Source organism: Anabrus simplex, chromosome 2 (assembly GCF_040414725.1).
Source record: "Anabrus simplex isolate iqAnaSimp1 chromosome 2, ASM4041472v1, whole genome shotgun sequence".
Taxonomy (NCBI): Eukaryota; Metazoa; Arthropoda; class Insecta; order Orthoptera; family Tettigoniidae; genus Anabrus; species Anabrus simplex.
The window spans coordinates 1,025,450,175-1,025,467,911 of record NC_090266.1 but is presented as its reverse complement, the minus strand read 5'-3'; the positions used below and the strand labels follow the sequence as shown (position 1 = coordinate 1,025,467,911).

General features: G+C 40.1%; 1 protein-coding gene across 6 annotated transcripts in view; it reads left to right on the top strand.

Moving 5' to 3' along the window:
- The window catches only part of LOC136864651 (lymphocyte antigen 75), a 350,542-nt gene that overhangs the window by 111,166 nt on the left and 221,639 nt on the right, over positions 1-17,737 (top strand). For 5 of the 6 annotated variants that reach the window (XM_067141927.2, XM_068226378.1, XM_067141928.2 and 2 more), the window contains 2 exons: positions 2,380-2,577; positions 11,815-12,054. In XM_067141927.2, coding sequence (XP_066998028.2) covers positions 2,380-2,577; positions 11,815-12,054 — 438 coding nt within the window. The remainder of the gene's footprint in view (positions 1-2,379; positions 2,578-11,814; positions 12,055-17,737) is intronic. The other variant, XM_067141930.2, reaches the window with a different exon arrangement.

Here is a 17,737-nt window from a genome sequence, read left to right as displayed (position 1 = left end):
TGTTCAACAGTCAGGTATCAAGCACTGATTCAGGTGGAGATTGTCGAATGCAGAATAAACATAATAAATAGGCCTACAATACAAGTAATTTACTGATACAAATATCCAGTAATATTATATGAAAATACGACTTCTCCTGTGGGAAGAAAAAAGAGAGTTACAAGGGACTCAAAAGAGCTGTATGACAATACATGCACAAAACATTTCTGGGAGCTTATCTCACCTGCGTGCCAATTTCTATAAATAATGTTGCAATAGATTCCTTATGAAGTCACCTTACCTTTATGTAATTTATCATAAATAAACCTTGCTATCGCTTCCTTAGAAAAACTGTCTATGCCGGTCACTGGATGTTCACGCTTTCGGCGTTTACCTGGTGTAGAAAATTCAACTCCCTTCTTGAAATTTCCTATTACTTTTCGGACTAAACCGAAACTACACTGTAAGAATACACACACAGAAATGTATTACATACACATATACCATAAGTCAACATGAATACACAAAGGTTAAGTCTACGAACCGTATCGAAGTCGACACAAGACATGGTACCGGTATAGGCCTAGGCCTACATGATCAGGTTAGGTTAGGTTAGGTTCAGAATGAAATACTGCTCCTTTTCAACTGATTGTCATTATGCCAGAAACTTATCATAGAAACAAGATAAAAACGAACACTTACCCCAGTTAATAATGAAACTCTTGCCATTAGCTTCGTATCACTACGACTGATACCTTCTTCGTCGTCTTCCTGTTTCAATTGCTCGTAGCAATGTACAAGCATTTCTTGACCTGAAGCTTGTAAAGGACGTAACCTTGGTTTCCTTTTCGGAGGAGTTTTTGCAGATTTTTCTTCCTTCTTAGACATCCCAATCGAATTCTGTTCGTATAAGTATGGGACGAAATAGGAACGTAATTAATAAAATGATGTGCTCATTATTTCACACAAACTATGTTATTAAATGCATTATCCGAACATGCCACAATTCTACTTACCTGGTATTAGCCAAATAGATTTACAATCCCACAGAAAAAGAAAATATGCTTTAAATATTCTCGCAAATGTATCGCTAGTGACTTTAGAGGCAATGCGGTGGCAACACACAATTCACGCTAGAACAGTGACTGAACGTTGCCAACGTGCCAGATTAACGGTAACAGTAAGACGTCGTATCGGCAAGTAGGGTCCCTAAACTGTATGGTTACCGACACTGAAAAAGACCCAACAGCAAGAAAAGTCACTATAAATCAATACCTTAATATTACAGGGGAGAAAGGGTAAGGTTGCACCCTTAGTGTACGTCCTTACACGGAGAGGACTATAGGTGGGGAACCTTCTCGGTTAGCGTTGACTCTGAGTTGGGCCATTGTGTGAGACACACCATAGGTCTGCGTTACTTGTACGTATTGCAATACTTGTGAGTAGTACCATCTTTTGTGGAACACGTGAGTCTTCGCTACTTCTGATTAATACCCCAACATGACACATACCATGGTTCTATTTTACTCGCGACATGTACCATTCTGTGGGGCCTTAGACGTGGATTTTGCACCCCCTTTAGACACCAAGCATCATTGTGCTTTATAAGTGGTTCCTTGGTCGGTAATAATGTTATTTTCGATCTGTATTGAGTCCGATCCACTGGTTTTTGTTTGTTTGTTTTGTGTTTTGTTGAGTTCCTGTCCATCCATTCATTCTTCATGCCATATTTTATTTTTATTTTGGTCAGTGGATGCCTTTGCAATTTTTGTTCTTTCATTTCGTACCATTAGGGGCCGATGACCTTCGATGTTAGGCCCCTTAAAACAACAAGCATCATCATCATCATCTAATTCCTGAATATCTTCACCTACACTATCGTCGCATTCACTACCTAAAACACTATTAATTAACTTCACTAACTCCTCGTATTCAGAAAAGCGCGCGCTGTTCGTTGCTATAATGTCTACTGGCTTCAAAGGAATTTGAAATAATTCCGAGTCGACCTATACACGTGGTGTGAAGGTCAACCGAGGGGAAACTTTGGCATAGCCTCACATCAACCTTCTAGTATAAGAAAATCTTAATGAAAGAGCCATCTGTTACAAAGTGGGTGGACTATAGTACGATATCTGATCATTGGCGATGCGCGGATCCAGCTCGTGATCCCAGTTGTAGGCCATGTGCTCGCAAGCAGGCGTGCCTCGTCATCCGAGTTCATTGGGGTAATCTGAATATAGGGCCGATGACATAGATTTTAGGTCCCTTAAAACAACAATCATCAGACTGTACATAATGTCAGCAGTATACAAATATGACTCTTATAGAATGTTCTATGTGAGAATTTAATTAGTGTCTTCTGACGCCTACTTCAAAGTGATGTTACAAAAATTGTTTCAGCACCCTCTACAAAGAAGCAGGTGAGGTTATTAGAAAACCCGGAAAGAATAGGAAATACCATGTACTACCTGTATGACGGCGAGGTGTCTTGGTCGGAAGCTGTGGAACACTGCAACTCTCAGAAGTCACAATTGGCAGCTCTACCAAACGGAGAGATAGTGGATAAAATTGGAAGAAGAATGCTGCGTTCACGACCAGGTAATATACAGCTGACCATAAGGTACTGCAATTGTATTTCCATAGTCCGTATTTGTGTGTCGTTTTAAATTGAACTTTGATACAAAAAACTGAAGGCTGAGTACAGAAATAAAGATATATATCTGCGATGAGGTCTTTCTTTCTCCCATCTTACGCGACAATACTCGTGTGGTAATATTCAACACAAGCCAGTAAGCAAGCCCGGGTCTACGATGGTACTTTGGTAGGGGCGCAAGACCTTTCCCCATTTAAAGAATAGCATACTTAATTTTCAGAATGCTCCTTTTTCCAAACACATGAATGATCTGATGCAGTTTGTAGAACACCACGAAAAACGTTTTTAAGAGATATGCTAGCAGTGCACGAAATAGCAAAGATTAATCATATTGTATTAATTACAGACGGGATGGTCAGGAATTACGAATTAATATGTTGTTGACCCCAAATCGCTGGATGAATATTTATATCTCAAATATATTCTGTTACTTCTGATGGGGGACGATGAGAATTCTGCAAATTTGTCATGTCTATGCTGATTTATTTGCGAGGAAGTTATTGTGAAAGTGTATCCAAACACACAGTAGATATAGTTCTTCGAATGGTACTAAGTATGGCGAGCGCTTTTTATCAACTACGAGGCGTGTGGAGTCTTGTCACATCGATACCTGGGGAACGGCATTCGGCAGTTCCACACCTCAACATTGTAGGATGATTGATGCAGAAAATTGAATTTGATGACAATAGATCATTTTAATCGTCGTACAACAATGAGGAAAGTGTCGTTTAAAAAGAGGTATATTCAAAGTAAATTTTAAAATATATATCATATCATGTTCATACATTTTGTATGACTTATATGAACCAATCACGTAATTAGTAGCCTACTGCGAGTCCACGTCATTAATAGTAAAAATGTACTGGCACTTTCTTTTCATTTTCGAAAAAACGATATTGGGAAAATATAAACGTTTGCACTCGGGTTAGCTGACGATAGCCAAAATTATTTTAAGTTTTATGTATACTGGTAGTATATTGTTATAGTGAGATCACTATAATATATTCTCATAACTTAAGGTGATAAATTAAGCAAGGTAACCCACCAACCTGCGCTTTAACAATACATCCTACTGTGCTTGAGTGAAGAGAGTTGGCCGTCATGTACGTGGTGTTTGGTCCTAATATAGTGTAGTAAGATTAGCATGGAGTGTTGGTAAGGTGCCTTCAGATTGGACAAAAGCCGTAATTGCACTTATCTATAAGCAGGGGAACATGAATTGCAACAACTATCGAGGTATCTCATCAATTAGCATACCAGGCAAAGTATTCACTGCCTGGCAGAGTGGCTCAGACGGTTGAGGCGCTGGCCCTCTGACCCCAACATGGCAGGTTCAATCCTGGCTCAGTCCGGTGGTATTTGGAGGTGCACAAATACGTCAGCCTCGTGTCAGTAGATTTACTGGCACGTAAAAGAACTCCTGCGGGACTAAATTCCGGCACCTCGGCGTCTCCGAAAACCGTAAAAGGGTAGTTAGTGGGACGTAAAGCAATTATTATTATTATTATTGTTATTATTATTATTATTATTATTATTATTATTATTATTATTATTATTATTATTATTATTATTATTATTATTATTATTATTAAAGTATTCACTGGCATCTTGGAAGGGAGGGTGCGATCAGTAGTTGAGAAGAAGTTGGATGAAAGCCAGTGTGGTTTCAGGCCACAAAGGGGCTTTTAGGATAAGATTTTCAGTATGCGCCAGGTAATTGAAAAATACTACGAGAGGAATAGGCAGTTGTGTTTATGTTTCCTAGATCTAGAGAAAGCATATAGCAGGGTACGGAGGGAAAAGATGTTCGCCATACTGGAGGACTATGGAATTAAATGTAGATTATTAAAATCAGTCAAAGGCATTTATGTTGACAATTGGGCTTGTGTAGGTACGACATCGTAATTGGTGTAAAACCTTCAATTAGTATGGTTAATATATTTTAATTATAGTTTATATAGGCTAAATTATATTTTATTAAATGTTAAATATGATTAATATATATGATTTCCCTGTAAATATGTAGTATAAAATTGTATAACCTCAAATACGTATTGTTTAGCCTCAAAATCTATAGAGTAAATAGCGGTAGAAAATTCCATAATGTTCGTATGTTAGACTTATTGTACTATATTTGGTGTATATGAAGGGTTCTGGAAACTTACTGTAAGATTTTATTATCCAGATACATTTAGAGACTTTACGAATGTTGTAGATATTTCCATGTACATTTTTAAATATTGAAAGAACATTCGAGTGCCCATTCGACTAGCTGGTCGATCGATTTTTCGAGTGTGTTTCATTAGAGTGTTGCAAGAACTCTTCCAGAAGTCGATCATTCTAGATGGTTGATCGAATAGTATAAATATCGAGCTGTCAAGTCAGTGAGCCAGTCAGATCATTGGACTCGAGTGAGTGAGTGAGTGAGTGAGTGAGTGAGGCGGGGAATTCAAGAGAGAGTATGTTATAGTGCGCGCGTCAGTATTGTTGATATCTATACTTGTCAGAATCGACTTCAGGGTACTCCGCTACTGAGTGTTGTATATAGTGTCATTTGCTACTGTGTATAGTTGTGTGTTGTGACGTACAGTGTAAATAAAGTAATTTATACAAGGAAGTGAACGTGTTCTCGTGTGATATTTATTTACGTCAAATAAAATCGCATCGTAGAACGATAGGCTTCAGTGAGAATTGATGGTAAAATGAGTTCTTGGTTCAGGGTACTTACAGGTGTTAGACAAGGCTGTAATATTTCACCTTTGCTGTTCGTAGTTTGCATGGATCATCTGCTGAAAGATATAAAATGGTAGGGAGGGATTCAGTTAGGTGGAAATGTAGTAAGCAGTCAGGCCTATGCTGACGACTTGGTCTTAATGGCAGATGGTGCAGAAAGCCTGCAGTCTAATATTTTGGAACTTGAAAATAGGTGCAATGAGTATGGTATGAAAATTAGCCTTTCGAAGACTAAATTGATGTCAGTAGGTATGAAATTCAACAAAATTGAATGTCAGATTGGTGATACAGAGCTAGAACAGGTCGATTATTTCAAGTATTTAGGTTGTGTGTTCTCCCAGGATGGTAATACAGTAAGTGAGATTGAATCAAGGTGTAGTAAAGCTAATGCAGCGAGCTCGCATTTGCGATCAACAGTATTCTGTAAGAAGGAAGTCAGCTCCTAGACGAAACTATCTTTACATCGGTCTGTTTTCGGACCAACTTTGTTTTACGGGAGTGAAAGCTGGGTGGACTCGGGATATCTTACTCATAAGTTAGAAGTAACAAACATGAAAGTAGCGAGAATGATTGCTGGTACAAACAGTTGGGAACAATGGTAGGAGGGTATTCGGAATAAGGAGATAAAGGCTAAGTTAGGAATGAACTCGATGAATGAAGCTGTACGCATAAACTGGCTTCGGTGGTGGGGTCATGTGAGGCGAATGGAGGAGGATAGGTTACCTAAGAGAATAATTGACTCTATTTTTTTTTTGCTAGGGCTTTACGTCGCACCGACACAGATAGGTCTTATGGCGACGATGGGATAGGAAAGGCCTAGGAGTTGGAAGGAAGCGGCCGTGGCCTTAATTAAGGTACAGCCCCAGCATTTGCCTGGTGTGAAAATGGGAAACCACGGAAAACCATTTTCAGGGCTGCCGATAGTGGGATTCGAACCTACTATCTCCCGGATGCAAGCTCACAGCCGCGCGCCTCTACACGCACGGCCAACTCGCCCGGTAATTGACCCTATTATGGAGGGTAAGAGAAGTGGAGGGAGACCAAGATGACGATGGTTAGGCACAGTTTCTACCGATTTAAAGATAAGAGGTATGACACTAAATGAGGCCACAGCACTAGTTGCAAATAAATGATTGAGGCAACTGTTAGTAAATTCACAGAGGTTTGCGGACTGAACGCTGGAAGGCATAACAGTCTTCAATGATAATGTACGTAACGTATGTTTTATTAAAACACGTTTCAAACCTAGGCGGCATATTTATTGTTGACTAGAATAATTGTCAACCAAATTTAGGTTTCTTGCAAAAACTTTCACTGCTGTCCTCGAGGGAAGAAAAAAGAAACTCCAATACCGTGCTCCCACACACACCAAGCTACCGTCAGTCATTCGCCACCCTTGCCCCTCACCAGACAAGAATTTTCAATCTCGTTGGTGACCTTAATTGGAATCAACCTTGTGTGTTTTTAAAACGACTGAAGGCTAGATCATGCAATGGTAAGACCAGATCACGTAGCCTTACCGATATACTAACACTCTCCGGCAGAGTTGCATACAGTATTTTACAGGTACGTCCAGGATAACTTAGTCTAGTACTCTATTAATATATTATTTATTTAAAGCAGGTTAAAATCAACCCGTGGATCCTGTGGTAACTGTTGGTGGAACCCTGGGGATCTACAGAGCACACTTTGGGAACCACTGTCTTAAGTGATTCAACTTCAGATTTTTTAAGTAATTAAAGATTATATTCATAGCACAGAATACATTTTCAGATTCAGTTAGGGTACAACTCCCATTCCATTTTTTTAAACTTAGGGTTGGTGAGTGTGTTTTTAAATTTTCTTCTTGTAAGGGAAAAAAAATCAGTGACGTGTCAAAGTCATCACTTATATTCAAAATGTACCTTTCTACATAAAGGTAAAACACGTCATTATAATTTATTGACACTCGCCTGTAAACCATGCGTCTCTATTGTATTCGATTACTAAATAACTGTGATCTGAACCCAAGGATAGTAAGTACGTACGCAGGCACGATTATGAAGTAGCAATTGAACCTTTGTCGGGGCTATTTTTTTATGAATTACCATCGTTTTAGTAGCAAGATTGGTGGTCAAAATATAATAATCAGCTAATTGGTTCACGTCACTAGAGAATTACAGTAACAACTACAAAGATTAGGTGGAGGATAGATTAGCTTCTGATATCAGAAATCGAGCGTTCGACTTCTAATCGAATTGCTATCGTGTTGAATACAAAGAATAAGTGGAGGGTAGATTAGCTTCTGATATCAGATATCGAGCGTTTCAACTTCTAATCGTATTGTATCGTATTGAATACAAAGGATAGGTGGAGGGTAGATTAGCTTCTAATATCAGATATCGAGCGTTTCAACTTCTAATCGCATTGGTATCGTGTTGAATACAAAGAGTAGGTGGAGGGTAGATTAGCTTCTGATATCAGAAATCGAGCGTTTCAACTTCTAATCGCATTGGTATCGTGTTGAATACAAAGAATATGTGGAGGGTAGATTAGCTTCTGATATCAGAAAAAGAGCGTTTCAACTTCTAATCGCATTGGTATCGTATTGAATACAAAGGAAATATGGAGGGTAGATTAGCTTCTATATCAGAAATCGAGCGTTCGACTTCTAATCGCACTGGTATGGTGTTGAATACAAAGAATAGGTGGAGGGTAGAATAGCTGCTGATATCAGATATCGAGCGTTCGACTTCTAATCGCTTTGATATCGTGTTGAATACTAAGAATAGGTGCAGGGTAGATTAGCTTCTATATCAGAAATCGAGCGTTCGACTTCTAATCGCATTGGTTTCGTGTTGAATACAAAGAATGGGTGCAGGGTAGATTAGCTGCTGATATAAGATATCGAGCGTTCGACTTCTAATCGCATTGGTATCGTGTTGAATACAAAGAATAGGTGGAGGGTAGATTAGCTTCTGATATCATAAATCGAGCGTTTCAACTTCTAATCGCATTAGTATCGTGTTGAATACAAAGAACAGGTGGAGGGTACAAAAGCATCTGATATTTAAAAAATAGAGCTTTTCAACTTCTAATCGCAATGATATCGTGTTGAATACAAAGAATAGGTGGAGGGTAGATTAGCTTCTGATATCAGAAATCGAGCGTTTCGACTTTTAACTGTATTGGTATCGTGTTGAATACAATGAATAGGTGGAGGGTAGATTAGATCCTGATATCAGAAATCGAGCGCTTCGACTTCTAATCGCATTGGTATCGTGTTAAATACAAAGAACAGGTGGAGGGTGGATTAGGTTCTGATATCAGAAATCGAGCGCTTAGACTTCTAATCGCATTGGTATCGTGTTGAGTACAAAGAATAGGTGCAGGGTAGATTAGCTTCTGATATCATAAATCAAGCGTTCCGACTTCTAATCGCATTGATATCGTGTTGAATACAAAGAATAGGTGGAGGCTAGATTAGCCTCTGATATCAGAAATCAAGCGTTCCGACTTCTAATCGCATTGATATCGGGTTGAATACGAAGAATGGGTGGAGGGTAGATTAGCTTCTGATATCAGAAATCAAGCGTTCCGACTTCTAATCGCATTGATATCGTGTTGAATACAAAGAATAGGTGGAGGGTAGATTAGCTTCTGACATCAGAAATCGAGCGCTTCAACTTCTAATCACATTGGCATCGTGTTGAATACAAAGAATAGGTGGAGGGTAGATTAGCTTCTGATATCAGCAATTGGGTGTTTCGACTTCTAATCGCATTGGTATCGTGTTGAATACAAAGAATAGGTGCAGGGTAGATTAGCTTCTGGTATCAGAAATCAAGCGTTTGGACTTCTAATCGCATCGGTATCGTGTTGAATACAAAGAATAGGTGGAGGGTAGATTAGCTTCTGGTTTCAGAAATCAAGCGTTCCGACTTCTAATCCCATTGATATCGTGTTGAATACAAAGAATAGGTGGAGGGTAGATTAGCTTCTGACATCAGAAATCGAGCGCTTCAACTTCTAATCACATTGGCATCGTGTTGAATACAAAGAATAGGTGGAGCGTAGATTAGCTACTGATATCAGAAATCGAACGTTTCGACTTCCAATCGCATTGGTATCATGTTGAATACAAAGAATAGGAGGAGCGTAGATTAGCTTCTGATATTAGAAATCGAACGTTCCGACTTCTAATCGCATTGGTATAATGTTGAATACAAAGAATAAGTGGAGGTAGATTAGCTTCTTACATCAGAAATCGAGCGTATCGACGTATAATCGCATTGGTATCGCGTTGAATACAAAGAATAGATGGAGGGCAGATTAGCTTGTGATATCAGAAATCGAGCGTTTTGGCTTCTAATCGCATTGGTATCGTGTTGGATACAAAGAATAGGTGCAGGGTAGGTTAGCTTCTGATATCAGAAATCGAACTTATCGACTTCTAATCGCATTGGTATTGTGTTGAATATATAATAGGAACATAGCGCGGTGACATGAAACATACGATCACGAGGCCCAGTGATATCACTAAAGGTGTATGAAAGTCCAAATAACGCAGAAAAAATGGAGATTGAAGTAATTCTTCTTCTTATGTCTGGCCTTTCCCCAGTTACTTGGTGTCATCATTTGCATTGGATTAGGCCCAGTTTTACAGCCGGATGGCTTGCCTGACGCCAACGCTATGTGGAAGAATGTATTCACTATTACGTTTTTATGTGGTGGTTTGTAGTGTGATTCGTTGTCTGTGCATGAAGATGTGTATTTAGACGAACACAAAGACCCAGCCCCCGAACCACAGGAATTAAGTAGACGCACTCGGAATGGAACCTGGCCCCTCTGAATCATAGAACGACCATTAATGGAAGGAGCTGGGCTAGATCGAAGTCATTGTGCTTTGTATTATTTAACAGCCTATCTGCAAAGAAAGCTGATATTTAAATCAGTACGATATGCGAGGAAATATGAGCTGGTCCGTATCCTTTGATTTCTTACAATGGTCAAGTTTAGGTTATTTCTAGACCGGAATTTAACATGTCCTTCATCCACAAATCCCGGGATGAGTCACTCAGGATCAAGGTCACATTGGACTAGGAAGGAGGAAAGCCCACATTAGCGATATGGACATCGCTGACTTACCTGTGAGTGGTAGATGAGAATTCCTTCGTGATAGTACATATATCACACCCTCGCACTGTATGTAGAAGTGAGAGATATTATGTTTTGTACTGGGAAAACATTGCTATATTAGACTCTGGTAATTTGGATGACTCATGCGGGCATCCCAGGCTGATGAGTTGAGCTTGTTGTTGTATTAGGAAAGTTCTATGACTCATGTAAAACACCCGAGAGTTTGTTTAAGTCTTGGGAGCAAGAAGAAGTTCAGGGCATGGTCTTGACAAGAGGATCACTCATGATTGGCTGGCAAGGATCAATCTCGGCGAATCATGTGAGACCTGAGGTCTTTACATACGGCGACATCACAGCGGAAGGAAACTACAACAGACACTCGGTACGGACAAGAAGGAGTGCTGACGCTGTACGAGAAGGAAGTAGTGCGAACGGACTGTACCGGAAGGAAGTAGTGCTGGTACACGGTACTGGAGTGACACGGCTACAATGAACTGGACTTAAAACGTTCGTGGAACGTAGTCTTGTTATGTTCGTGGAAAATGGCTGATCGACAAATTGTGGAGTGTTTACGCATTAAGTATTGTAGCACTTGTGGCGGCTTGGCATTATATGTTGGTGAAAGCTATCTCAGACATTCCATAATTTATGTTCAGGATCGACAAGTGTGTGTGTTTCTCAAATGTATATATCTTTACAACAAGTGTTTAAGTCTGTGAACACAGTATTACGTGGTACAGTATCTGTGTGATGTTATAACTGCCGATTATGAGAATCGACAAGTCGTAATGATACAGAGACAGTGAAGGGTATTTATCTACATATATGTACATTGTTCATCGGACTATCTACAAAGGGTAGCTTAGTTCTCGCTTTTGTTTTCCCACTGTTTTTATTATTGTTGTTGTTGTAAATATGGATTCTTCGAGCAATCTTTTGTATGTGTATTATATGTGTAATTGTGTGTGTTGATGAGGTGCTCATGCACGGATTTTGTTAAGAATATAGTTAGCTATTTTAGAATCAGTGGAGTTATTGATGAACCTAGGTGCAGTTCCTACCTATTTAGTCGTTTTCAGGAGGTTAGGTAAGGCCTGCAGCAGATGTACCAGTACGCAGCATTAAGTACACGCCCTGGGATAAAAATAATTATCATGCTCTATCAAAATTCGAGAGATCCATTCTGGTGAACTCTGGCGCCCATACTACGGACATTTCGATAATATATTTTTATTCATGATTTTATTTATCAGTATTCATCAAATTATTACAGCTTAACGTTAAGTTTTTACATACCGGTAGTGTATATTACCATTATTTTCTGTCAACAGCCTTGGAAGATGTATGGATTGGAGGATCATATGATGAAGATAAAATGGGATGGTACTGGGTCAGTAACGCAACTGAACCAATTCCTCTAGAACGAAATGGAGCAAGCGGTTATCCTCCGTGGTTCGGCGGCAAGGTTACGAACACGAGTGGTTGTATCCTACTTGACAGACATTTATGTGAGACTCCCCTGTTTCTTCCGGGCTCCTGTATGAGGAAAAAGGCGTTTATTTGTCAGAAAGGTAAGTTCATTTGATGTTTTATTTATTTATCTGGCTCCTTGGCTGAATGAATGGTCAGAGTATTGGTCTTTGGTTCAGAGGACCCCGGGTTCGATTCCTGGCCGGGCCCAGGATTCTAACTTCATATGGTTAATTTCTCTGGCTCGGGGAATAGGTGTTTATGATCGTCTTTATACATTTCCCTTCATCTAGACACTTTACGTCACACTGTCAACCACCAAGGAGGCACCAAACAGGGTAAGCAAAGACACACGAAATTAAAATTTTAAAAGCGGAGAGTTGGCGTGGAATGACATTTCATTTTGCAATTTTGCTTTACGTCGCACTGACACAGTGGTTCCAGTGATGGTACATATCACGTCCCCACGCTGGAGTTATTACAGCAATTTATTATTAATAAAAATATTATCATTATTAATAATATATTGGTGTATTAAGGTAAGGATATTTGAAGCTGGAAGGTCTCCATGTTAGATACACTGACTGACAGAGCAAATGCAACACCAAGAAGGAGTGGTCAGAACTTTATGCCAATTGCAGGGTAGACTGACGTCACTGAGGTATGCTCATGATGTGAAATGCGCCGCTGTGCTGCGCACGTAGCGAACGATAAATGGGACACGGCGTTGGCGAATGGCCCACTTCGTACCGTGATTTCTCAGCCGACAGTCATTGTAGAACGTGTTGTCGTGTGCCACGGGACACGTGTATAGCTAAGAATGCCAGGCCGCCGTCAACGGAGGCATTTCCAGCAGACGGACGACTTTACGAGGGGTATGGTGATCGGGCTGAGAAGGGCAGGTTGGTCGCTTCGTCAAATCGCAGCCGATACCCATAGGGATGTGTCCACGGTGCAGCGCCTGTGGCGAAGATGGTTGGCGCAGGGACATGTGGCACGTGCGAGGGGTCCAGGCGCAGCCCGAGTGACGTCAAGCGGTGGCAGCCCCGCACGCCACGTCAACCGCCATTCTTCAGCATGTGCAAGACACCCTGGCTGTTCCAATATCGACCAGAACAATTTCCCGTCGATTGGTTGAAGGAGGCCTGCACTCCCGGCGTCCGCTCAGAAGACTACCATTGACTCCACAGCATAGACGTGCACGCCTGGCATTGTGCCGGGCTAGAGCGACTTGGATGAGGGAATGGCGGAACGTCGTGTTCTCCGATGAGTCACGCTTCTGTTCTGTCAGTGATAGTCACCGCAGACGAGTGTGGCGTCGGCGTGGAGAAAGGTCAAATCCGGCAGTAACTGTGGAGCGCCCTACCGCTAGACAACGCGGCATCATGGTTTGGGGCGCTATTGCGTATGATTCCACGTCACCTCTAGTGCGTATTCAAGGCACGTTAAATGCCCACCGCTACGTGCAGCATGTGCTGCGCCCGGTGGCACTCCCGTACCTTCAGGGGCTGCCCAATGCTCTGTTTCAGCAGGATAATGCCCGCCCACACACTGCTCGCATCTCCCAACAGGCTCTACGAGGTGTACAGATGCTTCCGTGGCCAGCGTACTCTCCGGATCTCTCACCAATCGAACACGTGTGGGATCTCATTGGACGCCGTTTGCAAACTCTGCCCCAGCCTCGTACGGACGACCAACTGTGGCAAATGGTTGTCAGAGAATGGAGAACCATCCCTCAGGACACCATCCGCACTCTTATTGACTCTGTACCTCGACGTGTTTCTGCGTGCATCGCCGCTCGCGGTGGTCCTACATCCTACTGAGTCGATGCCGTGCGCATTGTGTAACCTGCATATCGGTTTGAAATAAACATCAATTATTCATCCGTGCCGTCTCTGTTTTTCCCCAACTTTCATCCCTTTCGAACCACTCCTCCTTGGTGTTGCGTTGTCACTGTCAGTCAGTGTATTTGTAATTTGTTTTGTACAGGCAGTTGGGAAACACACTGCTATTTCCAGGTTTGGAGTAATATCCAGGGAAACTTTAGTGAGTCATGCGGAGAGTCCAAGCTTGACACATGCATATCCACAGGTCAAAATTCTATAGTGGTAGGGGAATAGCCACGTGTTACTATGGCACGGGATATCTCTCGTTCACTGGACAGACAGGCCTATACGAACTTGGGGATTTCGAGACGGAGTGGGGATGAAGAGGTCTATTAATAATTTGAGAGAACAGGATCCAACGAACAAAATATCTCTCGGGAACAATGTATGGAGGAGTTTAGTGTGAATATTATCTACTGTCTTTCTACTCTGGACATTAACGAGTTTTCGTTTGATTATGGACGAACGGAGCAGTATTGTTGTTTGCTTGTTAATACTTATACAACTCATGTGCTGAAGTACTGGTCTTGTACATGTTCATGTGAACTTTTGGTAATCTATGGCCGGTTTCAAGGGATAGATCAACAGTATCAAAGTGATATACCATGTGCTGATGATGAGAGCCGGCAATTTATAATGATACACGAAAACAGTGAAGGACATATATCTTATACTGTATATCTATTGTAATAGCTGGTTATCAAGCTCACTACAAAAGATAGTGCAGTCTTCGCTGACATTTTCCACAGTTTTTGTTCTAGGATTAGTGAATGAATATAGGGAGTCTTCCAGCAGTTGTAGATATTTATTGTATCTTATATTTATTGTGTGTTAATGAAGTGTTAATTTAGAAATTGTGGTTAGGCCAGAATATAGACAGTTTAGTTCAATTAGTGGAGAAGCTAGTGGAAAATGTAGGTGTAGTTCCTACTTGTTTATTAGTTTTCAGGGGGTTAAGTAAGTCCCTATCAGCAGATCCCAATTTTGCAGCTCTATGAACACGAACTGTGTGGAGTCTTTTATGCTCTACCATTTATTATTATTATTATTATTATTATTATTATTATTATTATTATTATTATTATTATTATTATTATAGCCATTTATTTATTAACTTATTTTATATTTTATTTCATTGGAAGTCGCCAAGTGATAATTACACTCAATTATGGCAAAATATATTTTGATCAATTATTTTTTTAAAGTTACCATTAACTCCCAAGCGTGAGGCGATTGATTATTTAATCCATTTTATTTATTCATATTTTATGGTATTTATATTACAATTGTCACCCAACACGAGGGTAATAGTTAGGAGTGTATTACAATTAGCGCCCAAGAGTAGGGCACATTTTATTAATAATATTACACCCTCTGCACAGGGCCGGCGTCAGGAAAGGAATTAGGTCATAAAAATGGGCCAAATCTACGCCAAGTGCTGAACCCAGTAAATTGGGAAAAAGGCCAGGAAGTATTTTTTTATTTAATTTCATTTTGCGATATATTCTCAACCAATGGGAAAACTGAACTTCCGTAAAATCCTAATATACCTACTTCTAGCGACCAACTAGTGTAGGTTGTTTCCAAAAAGTATTCTAATTAATTCCTCCCACTACCAAACATATTTAGGCACTCTATATCGTGCTCGTACTTAGTCGCGTAATTCTCGCACCATAATTTTCGAGCGCCTATTTTGTTATTTTTAAAGTTCTTGCAATTTTAGTAGTTTGGATTAGTTGAAAATTTTGTGAACAAATCCGATATTCGCATTTGCTGGTAATGATTACCGTACCTTAACTATGAACTGCCATCGGAGGGCGAATTTTACTGTATAACAACAATGAAAGTCACAAAAGCACAAAACAAGTTGCGTAGTAACAAAAAGATTATGATAAAAACACTTGTCTTGGGTCGGTCACCGAACGCCGCCGTTACTTTGCACCTGTTTCTGACCGAATTTAGCCCTACCATTGTGTTCTGTGACAAAAATGAGTGATCTGCGGGAGACTGTCAGTAAATACAGCAGTTACACGACCGGTTTTTAAGTTCGCGTAATTCAATGTGTGGAAGAAAACGGAAACCGAGCAGCGGAGAGAGAATTTGCTGTTTCAGAAGGATATATTCGACACTGATGAAAACTAAGCGAGTTATTAATAGCCGCAAAAAATGTTCTCGTCGTGCGTTTTAGAGACCAAAAGTGGAAAATGTCTGGACGACGCCGGTTTTGCCGACTGGGTCGTGTTACTACTAAAGACACAACAACGGTGGATTCCGAGTCGGAGACAGCGATTTCAGCGATGATATCTAAGGTAATAGCTTTTTAATTCGCTTAAATTATGGCAATAGAGCTTCCATAAATCGTATAAAGTGACAGCCTTGTATGCTGTACGCAAAATTGCTGTAAAAACTAAGGTTAATGTACGGTATTCTTATACGTTTCAGTTTACTGGACATTGCGAGAGTGGCGATGATGCTTTTAAATTTTTAAACATTTTTTAAAAGTATGCCGCTATACATAAAAGCGCATTACTATAACATATAGTGTACCATGCACTTTTTCGTTTTTAATAGTGCGAAAAATACGTGAGAAAATACGGTATAATTTATAGCTATATACCTGGGTTGCTGAAAAGTATTTTCTAATCAATGTTCTTCTCATTTTCTTTTTTAGCTGCTAGGCATGAAATAATTTGGTCTTCTTTTGAAGAATACTTCAATAATAATATTTTTCATATATTCTCTAAAATATCATTGGAAATGCGTGAAGAAAATATTGCAGTTTGGGTGAAAAATTAACATTCGAAGAAATGTGAGAGTTAGAAATGAAAGGTTTTGTCCTTATTGGAACAGAATCAATTTGGCTCAAGTGATTCAGTAAATATACCAGTCTTGAGGGAAACCTTGCTCAGGACTACCTGTAATTATAGAAAATGATGTTGTGGACAATGTACTTGAATAATAGCCACTTGCCAACAAGTTACAGTTGCTATGCATCTCCATAAACTCGGAAAAACATACGAAAGTCGACCAGAAGGTAATCCATACACGTATATTGACCCCTCCTCCGACCCGTTGTCGGTTTGGTAACTGCAAACAACTTCCCGAACATTTGATAGGCAACCGCTTCTAGAAACGAAAAAATATGTTTCTCGAGATCCTTTCACTGGAACCATACGCTAATCGGGGTCTTACCATTGACTTACACGCCTTCTCTTTCAAATCCTTACTACAATTCCTAAATACCCTCATTACCACATGAAGAGATCTGTAACCTTTATTTACAATTTCCTTGATGTTATTACACCATTGAATACCTTTCCTGATATTAACACATAGGTAGCTACAATAATCCTCATGAGGTATCGTCCATCGCACTAATTAAATACAGTTATCCCGTATAGAGTAATAAACAAGTTACAGGATTGCGAGCGGCTGCAAAAATACCTCGAAGAAGTTGTGAAATGGACAGCAAAAAATGAAGTACGATAGTTACCGTTCTGAAAAGTCTGGTCGACAGCATCACGAAGAGGAAAAGCCATCTCAGTTTTAATTTTAATATAAGGAAAGATCTTCATTAGGATAATCAGATAAACGTGATTGTGGATATAGGTAGAGCCCTGTACGGATATAGAAAATAATATCCGCATCCGCTCCGCACCCGCATTCGTATTCGCATTCGCGAATGGTTATCCGCGGATATTTCAAATACACAGTCCAAAGAAATTAGGGGAACATGTTTTTGAACGTATGCCATGCTTCACAAAACAATACCTTACACCCAGGTATATTACCAACTAAACACTTATTCTTTACCGTTGAAGAATACAAAATAATATCGTTGGATTCGCGTTCACGTTCAGAACACAAACGGAAATATCCAAATAGAGGCAAAAACAAA